The following is a 13,532-nucleotide window of genomic DNA, read 5'->3' as shown; positions in this document are numbered from 1 at the left end:
AACGGTTGTGCAAACCCACAGTTTCATCATCTGGCCTGGTGGCTGTTCTCAGATGGTCCCGCAAGTGAAGAAGCCAGATGTGGAGGTCCTGGGCTGGTGTGGTACACTTGGTCTGTGGTTGTCAAATTCTATAAAATGACGTTGAAGGCGGCTTATGGTAGAGAAATACATTTTCTCTGGCAACAGCACTGGTGGTCATTCCTGCAATCAGCATGCAAATTGCTTGCTCCCTCAACTTGAGACATCTGTGGCATTGTGTTGTTTGACAAAACTACACATTTTAGAGTGGCCTTTTATTGTCCCCAGCACAAGGTGCACCTGTGTAATGATCATGCTGTTTAATCAGCTTCTTTATATGCCACACCTGTCGGGTGAATGGATTATTTTGCTAAAGAAGAAATGCTCACCAACAGGGATGTAAACAAATTTGTGCACAACATTTGAGGGAAATAAGCTTTTTGTTTATTTCAGCTCCTGAAACATGGGACCAACACTTTACATGTTGTGTTTATATTTTTGAGAGGGAGCGAGAGAGAACGAGAGGGAGAAATATGCATGGTCCATGACTCAGCCCAGGCCCTGCTTTGTTGGCCTCCTTCCTCTGTTTAATGAAATCAGAGTGTGTGATTTGAGCATGGTTGTATATGGTGTAGTCCCACCCATGTTTGTTCTGCCAGCAGACTGCTCACCCTGTGAAGGTGGAGGACCTCACACAGAGCTAAGCCAAAGCCACAGTTCTGCTTCCGACTTCACTGCAAGCCTGGCAGACACTTCAGGGAAACAGAGTATTTTTTGCAGAATTACAGTGCCTGGCCAAATTAGCCCAAAGCCTGGTGAGTAATGTTCTCACTAAAGCTGTGATTAAGACAGCTGGATATCTGTCTCGATGACAAGTCTTTCTCTTCAGGGGATGTGTGCCAGCATACCTCCCTCTTAGTCTGGGAATTATTCAGTATTTAAGTAAGGCCTAACTTAGTATAATATATGTGTTTGTGTGCCAAGTTACAGGGCTCACAGTAACATACTACCACTCAATCTAGTAGTGCTTTTCTAAATGTTTTGATGGATCTCATAATCAGCATGATTGCCAACATAACACATTTATTTCAGTAATTCTCTCCACTGATCCTTTTCGATAAACATACCAAGGCATGAACACAACTTTAGATGAACACAAAATAGTTATTCTACAACTATACACTCTCGGTTTGTCCAAGACATTTCAACATCATTCAAGGGAAATCACAAATCACTCTCCTTCATGTAATCCGGGATAAATAACATGTTACTGGACTTGATTCCAGACTTTTATATCCTCCCTTTAGCCCGAGGCTGAGATGTACTGCTTCCCTTCATCTGTAATGATGATGTGACTGTTTCTGGCCAGCTCCACAGGCCAGACCACAGAGCAGAGGGACCCAGGCATGCAGAAGAATGGACATGAGGCCCATCCCAAATGGCTCCCTATTCCCTATATATTGCACTACTTTTGACCAGAGCCCAAGTAGTGTACTGATTAAGGAATAGCGAGCTACTTGGGACCTAGCCCAAAAGAGAGATGGAATATATGTTGTGTAACAGGAGGACAGTCAGCGACATGTAATGAGTGAGTCAGTGTGGATTCTGCCCCAGAATGCCTCTGGCTGGCCACTGCTTTTGTGTGTGTGTGTGTGCGTGGGGACACCCAGTGGAGCTGTGGCTGTCTGCAGTGTGCGGAGGCTGAGGGGATCATGGTGGTTAATGGACCTCACAGACAGACAGGCAGACAGACAGACAGAGAGGCCTGCTGGGTGGACACAGCCAGATGAGAGGACACACACACAGATCAGAGGTGCTGGGAAGGGTGCTGTTTGCACTCTTGTGGCTTTGCCTTGCTGGGCACCCCCAAAAACAGGCCCCAGCAGAGTTAGGGCAGTCACCCACATGGCCTGCACCACACACAGATGTCCACATGCAAGCATGCATAAACACACACACACATTCACATAAAAGCACAAAATCACACAATCAATCATCCCCCTATAGGATCAACTATAAAGGGAGATGATGTGCTTATGTTTTAGGTACATACTGTAGATGTCCCTGTATAAACCACAATTGCTGCCAGAGGAGGGGAATTTCTGTTGGCACGACCAAAGATCAACTTTCATGTTTTCATACAGTTATAAAACCCACAACATACATACACCCCCCCCCCCTTCTCCTTCATCCCTGTTTGGGTGGGGGCTTTTACTGTAAATCCAGGCCTGCAGTAGAGGAAACTCTTATCTCTTCATCTCACTGGTCCTTTTTATACCAAGCTAGCCAAACAACAAGCTGCCCAGAGTTATGGGAAACATTAAGCAGTAGAAATATGAACAATGCTAGAAATGTGTAAAACAGTCACAGACTTGACACATGCACTCACACAGCAGAGCGCACAGAAATGCCAGGACCTTCCGGCAGGGAGTTGCCCACCGTTTATTGCTTTGGCTCATCAAAACCATGCAGTTGAGATATTTCCTGTGTCTACCACCTGTGTCTTGGACCTTTTCATGTTGAGGTCATAGGTGCTTTGCCTACGTACATGTGAAAAGAAACAGAATGCATACGAGAATGTTTTATGAGGCAGATCATTGCAATTACAGTAATTATAATTCCCAACCACTAGAAAATATGATGCACATCAGCTAAAGGATTGTGTCAGAGACTAGTTTCACTGATTCAAACAATTTCCTCTCATTTCTCATAATCCCAAATCAGAGTAGAACAGACAGCAATGTTGCCACATTGCATGACAATGAACCTATTCAGAGAAATTACAAAGTTTGAATGTTTACTTAAAGTTTGACTTTTGAAGTTTACAGCATGTTTGAAGTTTACTGAAATCAATCCTTGAAGTTTACTGGATGTCAAGTGAGGCATTCTGAGAAGCCAAACTGTCAAAACACTGGAGTGGTATGGTATAGGGCTGGAGCAGAAATGCCTTCAACATATTAATAACAGTATAAACTCCATGTTTACCATGTCTTGGAATGGAAATTGTCTTGTTTCAGGCTATAGAATTAGATTATGCAAGTGAAAGAAAAATAGTTTATCTCTTTGAAATTCTTTCTACATTCATAAAAAAATGTATCAATACCATTAAATGTTGATTTCAAATACACCAACTTCATCTGAATAATTAAATAGTTAACCTACATATAACTTGTCATCACTTTTCCCCTTAATCCTTCATCTTTCTGGCAGATGATAAGTGTTTTCATACTATTCAGCTTGTCCCAACAAGTATATAATGTTTGGAATATGCTATCATGTCAGGAAATCCAGTAAATGACATGTCCTTTTGCTGCTTCCTGTAGGAGAATCAAATCTGAAATGTGTGGGACAAACAGACAGGCTCAGATAGTATGTTTATCTATGTCATCCGTGGATGACCGTGAATGGGCCTGTTTTTGTTTCCATGGCAGCTGGGGCCCCAGTGCTGGCCCTGGAAGTGGCGCAAACACAAACCACACTGAGCATGTTGTGCTTCGGCCGCACTGCAACTCAGAGGGAGGCGGCGGTCGGGCCCAAGACACACTCCCTGGGTGGTCTGGCCGGTGAATGTTTATGATATAACCCAACCCAATCCAACTGGCTTGTTTTAAGGGAATTGGAATGATTTACAAGAGCTGCTACAGCCAGGAAAAGGAAATCAGAGGAAATCACGGCAGAGCTTCAAGTCTGTGGCAGCCTTATGGTTCAGGCAGGGCTTTCTCTAGATCTCTTTATTATCATTATGGTGCCAAAATAGTTATTTACATCAATTCCTTTGATTGCCAAAATGGTCAGGCTTTGTTTGTCATGATTCAGGGCTCAGTGGATTTTCAATGGGTTATGAAGTTGTAAAGCCTTGCACCTGCATTTCCATCATTTTGCATCTAACTAATTTCCCACAGAAAGATGAAAGTTTTTTTCTTGTTCTTTCTGAAAATAGAATGGTGTGTGTAGAGGTTGAAATTGATCTGTAAGAAAATACTAATACTCTCAAGTTGTGCAATATGCCAACATAGTAGATCTAAGTTATTAAATCAGTCATGGGGTCATTCCAATCAGTCTTGGAATCATTGCCCTGCATCCAGGGTTTCTATTGGATAACCATATATAAAATATTTAAAAGACATTTTGATATTTTCAAAGCAATCACATTTGTTTAGGAAGTATATTATAGCTAGAAAATAGCATGGTCTTATAATACCTCTTATAAACATTTCATTTACTCTTTTAAGACACTTTCTTGGTGTGTACTTTGTGCCAAAATACTGAAAACACATTTTCTACTAGTCACATTATTATGAATTACACTACATGAACAAAAGTATGTGGGCACCTGCTCGTCAAACATCTCATTCCAAAATCCTGGGCATTAATATGGAGTTGGTCGACCTTTGCTGCTATAACAGCCACCTCCCTTCTGGAAAGGCTCTCCGCTAGATGTTGGAACATTGCTGCGGGACTTGCTTCCATTCAGCCAGAAGAGTATTATTGAGGTTGGGCACTGATGTTGGGCATTTAGGCTTGGCTCACAGTCGGTGTTCCAATTCATCCCAAAGGTGTTAGATGGGGTTGAGGTCAGCGCTCTCTGCAGGCCAGTCAAGTTCTACCACACCGATTTCGACAAACCATTTCTGTATGGACCTCGTTTTGTGCACGGGGGGCATTGTCATGCTGAAACAGGAAAGAGCCTTCCCCAAACTGTTGTCACAAAGTTGGAAGCACAGAATCGTCTAGAATGTAGTGGAACGCTTTCCCAGAAGAGTATGCTGTAGCGTTAAGATTTGTCTTCACTGGAGCTAACAGGCCTAGCCTGGACCATGAAAAACAGCCCCAGACCATTATTCCTCCTCCATCAAACTTTACAGTTGGCACTATGCATTCGGGCAGGTAGCGTTCTCCTGGCATCCGCCAAACCCAGATTCGTCCATAGGACTGCCAGATGGTGAAGCGTGATTCATCACTCCAGAGAACACGTTTCCACTGCTCCAGAATCCAATTTCGGCAAGCTTTAAACCACTTCAGCCGACACTTGGCATTGTGCATGGTAATCTTAGACTTGGGTGCTGCTGCTCGGCCATGGAAACCCATTTCATGAAGCTCCCAACCAACAGTTCTTGTGCTGACGTGGCTTCCAGAGGCAGTTTGGAACTCGGTAGTGAGTGTTGCAACCGAGAACAGGCGATTTTTATGCACTACACGCTTCAGCACTCAGTGGTCCTGTTCTGTGAGCTTGTGTGGCCTACAACTTCACGGCTGAGCCAGCCGTTGTTGCTCCTAGACATTTCCACTTCACAATAACAGCACTTATAATAGACCCGGGCAGCTCTAGCAGGGCAGAAATTTTCCGAACTGACTTGTTGGAAAGGTGGCATCCTATGACAGTGCCACATTGAAAGTCTCTGAGCTCTTCAGTAAGGCTATTCTACTGCCAATGTCCGTGTATGGATGGCTGTGTGCTCGATCTGATACACCTGTCAGCAACGGGTGTGGCTGAAATAGTAAAATCAACTAATTCCAAGGGATATCAACATACTCTCGTATATATAGTATATCTATTGGACCTCCTTATATTTTGGGGCAGAAATGTGGAATGTCATGATCATGTTGTAAAAAGGCAGTGTTATGGGTTGACTTTTATGATAGCCTTAGTTTCAGCCAGATCCCTTTTTTATGACAAGATTAATGCCACCTGCATGTAGGAAACACATAGTAAAGGATAGTTGATGGGAAGGACCATTTTTAGTAGACTCATGTCATTTTAACCAGATTTGAATAATGAAGATATTTTGACCCTGGCTTGTATTCCCTCTCAGCAGAATATATGCTCCTATATTCTACACCGGTTTTGAGTTACACAGCCAGACCAAAGTTAGCCTCTCATGGGATCATCAGGGCCAGATTATTATACAATTTCAGACAAAGTAAAAAGTTATACTTGGATGTTATGCATGGTTGAATATATTAGTAAAATGTATTTGCATGTTAAAAACCTGAAAGTTTAAGATTAAACAAGGTTAAATGTTCCTTTTTGAAAGGCGATTTCGAAACTATTTTTCGGGGATAAAATAATTATTTCTGCTTTCCATATCATTAAAATTAAATGTGTGTGTTTAGCTGGTTATAAAAATGTTAATACTGTACCACTAATATTTGTTTGTGATCGTTAAATGGGATTTCATTGGCAAAATATCAGTGGTTCAGTTGTGTACCTTTCTTTTGAGGAGGTAGACTACTACATTACCTGCCAGTTGGCAAACTTTGCTCCCATCATCAACACATGATTATCCGGGTGGTCTTATAGCTGTTTTTCACCACAGTAAACATTCTTGTGTCTGAGCAGTGCTATGTGAAGGTGACCAGAAGGAGTTTAAAATGTTTTCTCATAGTTAAGTCACTGAACATTTACAAAGTTACACTGTATACAGATATAAATGAAGAACAACAGCAAAGATGCTCGACGAGAGCTAAGAAATCTCCATTAAACAGCAATGTCTGTTAGTGTTCCCTCTTTTTCTCCCTCTCTTCAGAGTGAACTGCAACAGCCTGTCCTGTTATTCCAATGTTTCCTCAACAGGCAGCTACCAATGAAGCTCATCTCCTGTCCAGAGAAAACAAAGCCAAGCCACATTCCCAGCGTTCAATTTGCTGTTACATCGGAGGTCGGTGAATTGGGGTTTGGGCTCTGTCTGGAAGAGCTGGGTGGCTGGTAATCTGCACTGGTGGGGGCCTCAGCCTGGTCCATGGAAATTACTGGTGTGAATTTTTACAGATCTTAATTTGAACAGTCTTTTGTTCATGAGAACTGTTCTGCACTACAGGAAATGCCAACATGTAGTGTATTTGAGTTTTAAAAAGTATTCTAAAGTTTGTCAATTCTACTTAGGGCAAATCCAGTCTGAATTTTCATAACGAAAAAATGTATAATCCTCTAGAAAAACTTATATTCATTATAATCCACATTATAATTCACATTTCCAGTTGCTGCAGGAATCTTTTCCTGCTGTAGCAAACTGGCTCCAATTAATATCCTACATCTGTAGGAACGCTCTTCATGTGAAGGCACACACAGTACATTTTCAGCTTTCCTTTCCTAAAAATGTAATTTTAAATGATAAAATCATGGTAATAAACTTCATAGAAATATTTAAAACCATCAATGTTTTCAAATGAGCATGTCAACAAAATAGCAAATTAACATGGTGATAGCCTAGATAAAAAGCTCTAATGTGAAAAAGCCAAAAGTGATCTCGTTCTTACAAAAACAAACCACAAACATATTGATGATGATGGTAATGATAATGATGATAGCGTTATTGTTTTTTTTACTGTGTAAATCCTGAATTGTTGTAATCTTACCAATGACTGTAGGTAGGAACCGTAAATACACCGGCTCTAGTTTTCTCCCGGAGTGATTTCATCAATGGTAGCAAAGTGTCATCATACAAGCTAGCATGCCGCTAGTCAGTTTAGCGAACTGTCTCTAATATTGTTTTATTATTTCACTAAAAGTTATTACCACGTATCGGTGAAGATCTTTACATATTAAAATAGCATCACGATATTTTGTATCTCGGTTGAGGCTGTTGAACTTTTCAGGATTAAGAACTCTTGGTTAGCTAGCTCGTAAACAGTTGACTGTACAGCACTGCCATTTGGGTGACAAGCGTGTTGCTGCTGAATAAACCAGCTGACGTTATCGAATAGGTAGGTCACGCATGTGATTTGCTTCATCTACTACTAGGGGGTCATAACCTGACAATTTGGTATTATTGTTTGCACGTATTGAATCAATTTGTTAGCTACAGTAGCTGACTGCATATGTGTGTCGCTAGCTAGAGTGGGCTTGCTTTACGATTTTGGGATAATGCAAGAACTTGCTAACTGTTTGGTGTCAACAAGAGAGCAAGTCTGGTTATCAGTACAATCATGTTGATGTGGTCACAAATATGACGTGTGTGTGTGTTCCCAGGTGTATAACAACAGATGGAGCTGCAGGCGGTATTGATGGCCGCTGGTGGTGGGTCTCGTATGATGGACCTAACCTACAACACCCCCAAACCTCTGCTACCTGTAGGAAACAAGCCCCTCATCTGGTACCCCCTCAACCTGCTGGAGAGAGTGGGGTTTGAAGGTAATATTCTCTACATTTAGGGCTTGATCCAGTCAAACCCACTTTGGTGTATTACTGTTACACATTTTTTCATGATCAAATGAATCCCCAAATCCTGGTTTTGTGTACTACAACAACCAGTTAGACGCACTCACTGGTAGATGCTTCCCGTTTTCAGAATAAGAGTTGCATGTGTGTGGGCAGTATCAGTAGTTTGTAACCAATGGCCCAATAGATGTCACATAGGGACTGTCAGTCAAAAGTACTGCTCTAGTGCTATCAGTTGCAGTCATTATTTTTTAAAGGACATATACCACCTTTAAAATACGATGGCCTCCAACTCCAAGACGTGTTACATAGTATTTCAGACATAAGAAGGCCTACAACCTAGCTAACATGTTTTTTTGGAGTATGTGAGTTTAGCTAGCATACTTAAATATTGCAGTTAAGACCAAGTGAATGCATGGGTAGACCTATTTACAGTGTTTATAGGTCCCAGCTGTGGTCAGTTTGCTGCCAGGCCTCAGCAGTCAGGCTGCATTTGGGTAATGATAAGTTGAAGGTAATTATTGGGGGATAAATGACAAAGATTGTTATAAAGACTACTATTTTCCCCTCTAATCATATGCCTCAGGGCTTGATATAGGACTCCTTTTGGCCTAGTTGTAACTTTCATAGCCATCCACTGTGGTCTGGGAAAGCTGTTCTTGTCCACCTGTGTGCTTCAGTAAAGTGCACGTCAAGTCCCTCCACTGGAGTATCAGTCTTCTAGAAAGTGTGGATTTTGGGGGGATTTTTTATGATTTCTTGTTGAGTTCCTCATTATCATTGAAGTAACCTAAAGCAAGGTTTTATGCCACCAAAAGAAACTCACGCTAACTGCTTTTATTGTTAATAGGAGTCCAGTTTCACTAATTGGTGCATACAAATAGGCAATAGGGAGTTTGCAAATGGAGATAATGTAGCGAAAGTTGACATACTATCCCACCTAGAATACATGTTCTAGTCAGAGCCCTCCCAGTCCCTATAGTAACTTCATGTGTGGCAGTACTTACTGTGAGAAGCCAACTAGTAAGGCCCTGCAATTAGATTTTACAAGGCTAAACAAGGCAACAGTAAACAAACTAGTTTGGTTGAAACATTTATACAGTCAAGACTCCATTACAAGACTTCCTAGCAATGTTCTCAATGTGTAAATACATCTATCACAAGCTCTGTTTCCATTGGAAGTGTTTTGAATGATTTTCATAATGTATATTCTGCCAGTAAGCACATTGTCTAATATGTTTGGTCATTGTCATCTGTCCCATTTGCTTGACTGGGTTTAGTCTTTCTAAATGTCTTTTCTTTTTCCTCTGTAGAGGTAATTGTTATCACAACCAAAGAGGTGCAGAAGATGATCAGCACAGACCCCAAGGTGAAGCTGGATGTGAAGATGAAGTTAGACTTGGTGTGTATCCAGGAGGATGCTGACATGGGCACCGCTGACGCCCTCCGGCACATCCAGCAGAAAGTCAAGGTGGGTGGAATGGCACCCTGCCATTTGGGATGCATACACAGACTGTTGATCTCAGAGCCAGATTGGCTGCTCTCTCTGCCACCGCATTGGCTGGATCTACTGTGGGTGCTCCTGGGGGATAAATCCTAATTTTATCAGTATACTGTACAGGCGTATCAATACAGACCTTATTAGTGTATGTCTAACAGTCCAAGTCAACACTGTCTCATAGTAGAGCACTCATAGATAAAGTGGAATCAATGATTAATTGCTTTGGAATTTGGGGGGGCCACAGAGTCAGCTTTAGGCTCTACGGATGACTGATCATTTAAAAAAAGAAAAGGGGAAAAAATGCCTGCACAAATGTTCTCACAGTGTGTCAGTGTTTTTACCGGACCATGTGGGTAGGGGGGTTTCATCCAGTGAGGGAGCGAGGGTACTACTAGCCCCTGAATGAGCCTATAGAAGACAGGCACCCCGTGTTTCACCTGGACACAGTATGGAAAGACTGAGGTCAGCAAGGCTATTGAAGCAGGAGATCCTGTGTGCCGCTGGGCGACCACTGATCCGTGCGTTCCTGGCTCCGGCTAAGCGAAGGGCCTCATTTCACCTGCTGAAAACCTGCCTCCCCATCCCCTCCCTCCAGCCATTGCCCTCCCTCCCCCTCCCCTCGCTGCTTTCCAAACAGATGATGTCAGAAGCAGTCTGTTGCTGTCCAATGTGCAGGGCGGTTCATTGAAACCCACCCTGGTCTGTTGCATTCTGGAGCCTGTACAGGGAGACGTGTGGGGACAGCGACCCAGAGGACTTTATATTTTTTGTTGTCAAAATTAGATCATATTCAATTATTTTTGTTATGTTGTTATACATGTTGGTACTGTAACTGTACAAAGTATTAAGTTCAGACTTAAGAGTGATTGTGTGGCTCATCATGAGTCCCTATTCAGACTCCCTATTTGTGTTAACTTACAGTAAAGCCACGTTACAAAGGCAAATACATATTCATTGACTGTCTGGGGGAAAACAGAACCCACCGGGCTCAGCTGGCCTCTAGGATGATGAGAGAACGGGCTCCAGCATGCTCCTTTCCTTCCCTCCCAGTGTCTCCACATGCCTTTATTCCTAATCCACCACAGTCACGTAGATTAAAGGCATTGAGTTGCACAGCACACAAACAGACACTGGGGTGATGAGAGAGGACACCTGGCAATGGGGCTCCAAATCCCTGCATAGGAATCACTCTGTCGTCTCTCCCCTCCCAGACCATCTCCTCACACGAACACACTGCACCCGGAGAATGATGGGTGTATCTTACTAAATACTGTTCCATTTGCCTAAAGTCACCTATTGAAAAAAGATTAGTGTACAAGCACTTTCTGTTCAGTGCAGTGATTAAGCATTAAGCCACTTTGACGTTTGCCCCTCTTTACTTGGTTGGAGATTCTGGGGAAGAAGCAGCAGTGAGTCCAGTATGTATGACACAGAGCAGCAGGCTTTTCATGTGAGTGGGGACACAGGAGACATGGTTGAGTGAGAGCGGGAGGTCGGGAGTTCTTGCTATTCCCTCCCGTGCACACACAGACAGACACACACAGAGCTTTTGGTAGAGCTCCCCCTCTGTTGTAAGTGCATGTAATATAAGAGACTACACTCTGTATAATCACAATTTGAATTAGGCTTAAATAAGTTTCAACCTCTCAATCTTTGTTTTCTGATATTACATTTTTGGCATGTGTTGGAGATGAGGTATAAATTAGAATGATTATATACGAATTGTAATTTCAATGTAATTTTTTACTATTGTAGGCTATTAGTAGGGTCGTTCCACATCAAAAAGCACAAGAGAATTTCAACGCTCACTATATCAGATTGTCCTGAAATTGTTTCTGCAGTTAGAAACCGATAAGATTAGCATTCCTGAAACTATTTTGTTGAAATATAATTTGATCTCTGAGAAATTACGCTAATTGATTGTGAGCAAGACAAAGGAGCTCATCGTGGACGATAGGAAAAGTTGCGCCAAACAGGCCCACGTTAACACCAACTGGGGTGAAGTGGAGCAGGTTGAGAGTTTCAAGTTCCTTGGTGTCCACATCACCAATGAACTATCATGGTCCAAACACACCAAGACAGTCGTGAAAAGGGCACGACTAAACCTTTTCCATCCTCAGGAGATTGAAAAGATTTGGCATGGGTCCCCAGAGTAAAGTTCTACAGCGGCACCATCGATAGCATTTCACAGTAAGGTCTACAACTGTTGTATTCGGCGCATGTGACAAATATGTTATTTTATTTTAATTTCTAGGATTCAGATTATATTAAATAAATATAGTATCCAATATCTGATTTGGACCCATTAGCTGCCAATGAAATATATATCACAACTTTGAATTTCACCCCATCTCAAAATCGAATGGTTTTGACCGTTTGCAAGTTTTTAGTGAGCTTATTTTCTCCTCCTGCTTTGGCCATAACAGTGTGCCTTGCACAGGGATTTTATTTCCTCGTTATGAAATTATCAACTTTGTCCAGTATATCTAAAAAAAAAACAGATTGTTTAAAGCAAAACTACCAAAACTTTTGCTGATGGTGAACCTGATCAATTGGAAAAAATATATATTGTAAGCAGTGCTTGACTCGGACAGGAGCTCACCGGAGCTGAGTTCCGGCACCTCAAATATTCTACTGCTTGAGCTCCCGTCCTTCTCATAGAATATTAGCTAAAAAGTATTGTAGAGCACCTGAATGTAAACAGTACCGGCACCTAAAAAGGAGTACCGGCACCTATTTCAGTCCAAGCACTGATTGTAAGCCCCGTTCAGCAGCCTATAGCCAGATAGATAACAATAACCTAGCAAATGACATAGGTTGTCACTCAACTAATGAAGCGTAATATTGCACAAGCCATTTTAGCACTTGAATGCTGAAGGTGCCGTGCGGATGTGCAAGATCAGGAACAGATCGCCTACCTCCCGTTGGTCAGAGTGCAAAGCTGGACATAGTGAGCACTTTGCCTGGGCTACTGATATTCCCTGGGGTTGTTAGGCATGTAAAATGACTTGAAGATCAATGACTGTCAACGCATCAGTTGTCATAAAAGTTTTACCATCCCCAAAATGTTGCTGTTATAGAGCTAATTCTACACATTTTGCCATGGGGCTTAGAGAACATTTGCAGTTTAAAAGCTAATTTCCTGCAATTCTACACATTTTGCTATGGCTTATGCCTTGTTCTTATGACTCAAACATTGTAACAAAATAAATGGGGGCACCATGCCATGACATTTTTCGGAATTTTCATTCTCCCTGGCTGTCTAGTTTTTATTTTGGTGATTTGTTTGTTCTCAAATATGATCTTATAAAAAAATGTAGGTGTGACGCTGCTAAATGCATGTAGTGGAAACACTATGTTTGACAAATAATATGAATTGCTTCTCCGTACTATGTTATGTATTCTCTGTGAATCTGGGGATGTTTTTATTTTATTTTTCCCTGGTCAGAGAAATTAGCCATTGTAGTATTTACCATAAAGTAGTGTGAAAGTACCAAGTTTTGACCACTAGATGTCACAGTTCCTGCTATACCGCCACGCATCCATTTTGCTGGTCTCTTGTGTTTTATTAACTTTGGGTAAAAAAAACAATAGTTGTCTCATTATGAAAATAAATAAATTGTGTGGTCATCCTCCATGAAAACAATTCAGTTTGTCCTAATCGCAACCTAATGCTTCAACCCAACTTTCCTTGAATAGTTCAAATGTCAGCTCTCTGAAAGGGCTCTCCATATGCAATTCTCATATGAAGATTTTTCCTACAAGCCCAGAACTTTGATGGAGAAATAGGATAGGGACTAAAATGTTGTGACAACCCTAAAAAATGATTCATGCATGGCAGTCTTATGATCAGGA

General features: G+C 41.8%; 1 protein-coding gene across 2 annotated transcripts in view; it reads left to right on the top strand.

The window, feature by feature from the left end:
* Positions 1-13,532, top strand: part of eif2b3 (eukaryotic translation initiation factor 2B, subunit 3 gamma) — a 75,452-nt gene that overhangs the window by 20,872 nt on the left and 41,048 nt on the right. The window contains exons 1-3 of one of the 2 annotated variants that reach the window (XM_020463039.2): positions 7,423-7,722; positions 7,988-8,149; positions 9,490-9,647. In XM_020463039.2, coding sequence (XP_020318628.1) covers positions 8,002-8,149; positions 9,490-9,647 — 306 coding nt within the window. In that variant the 5' untranslated portion in view covers positions 7,423-7,722; positions 7,988-8,001. Of the gene's footprint in view, positions 1-7,422; positions 7,723-7,987; positions 8,150-9,489; positions 9,648-13,532 lie in introns of those variants that run through there. The other variant, XM_020463040.2, reaches the window with a different exon arrangement.

Source organism: Oncorhynchus kisutch, linkage group LG27 (genome assembly GCF_002021735.2).
Source record: "Oncorhynchus kisutch isolate 150728-3 linkage group LG27, Okis_V2, whole genome shotgun sequence".
Lineage (NCBI taxonomy): Eukaryota > Metazoa > Chordata > Actinopteri > Salmoniformes > Salmonidae > Oncorhynchus > Oncorhynchus kisutch.
The sequence above is the reverse complement of the archived record's forward strand: the minus strand, read 5'-3'. Positions and strand labels throughout refer to the sequence as shown.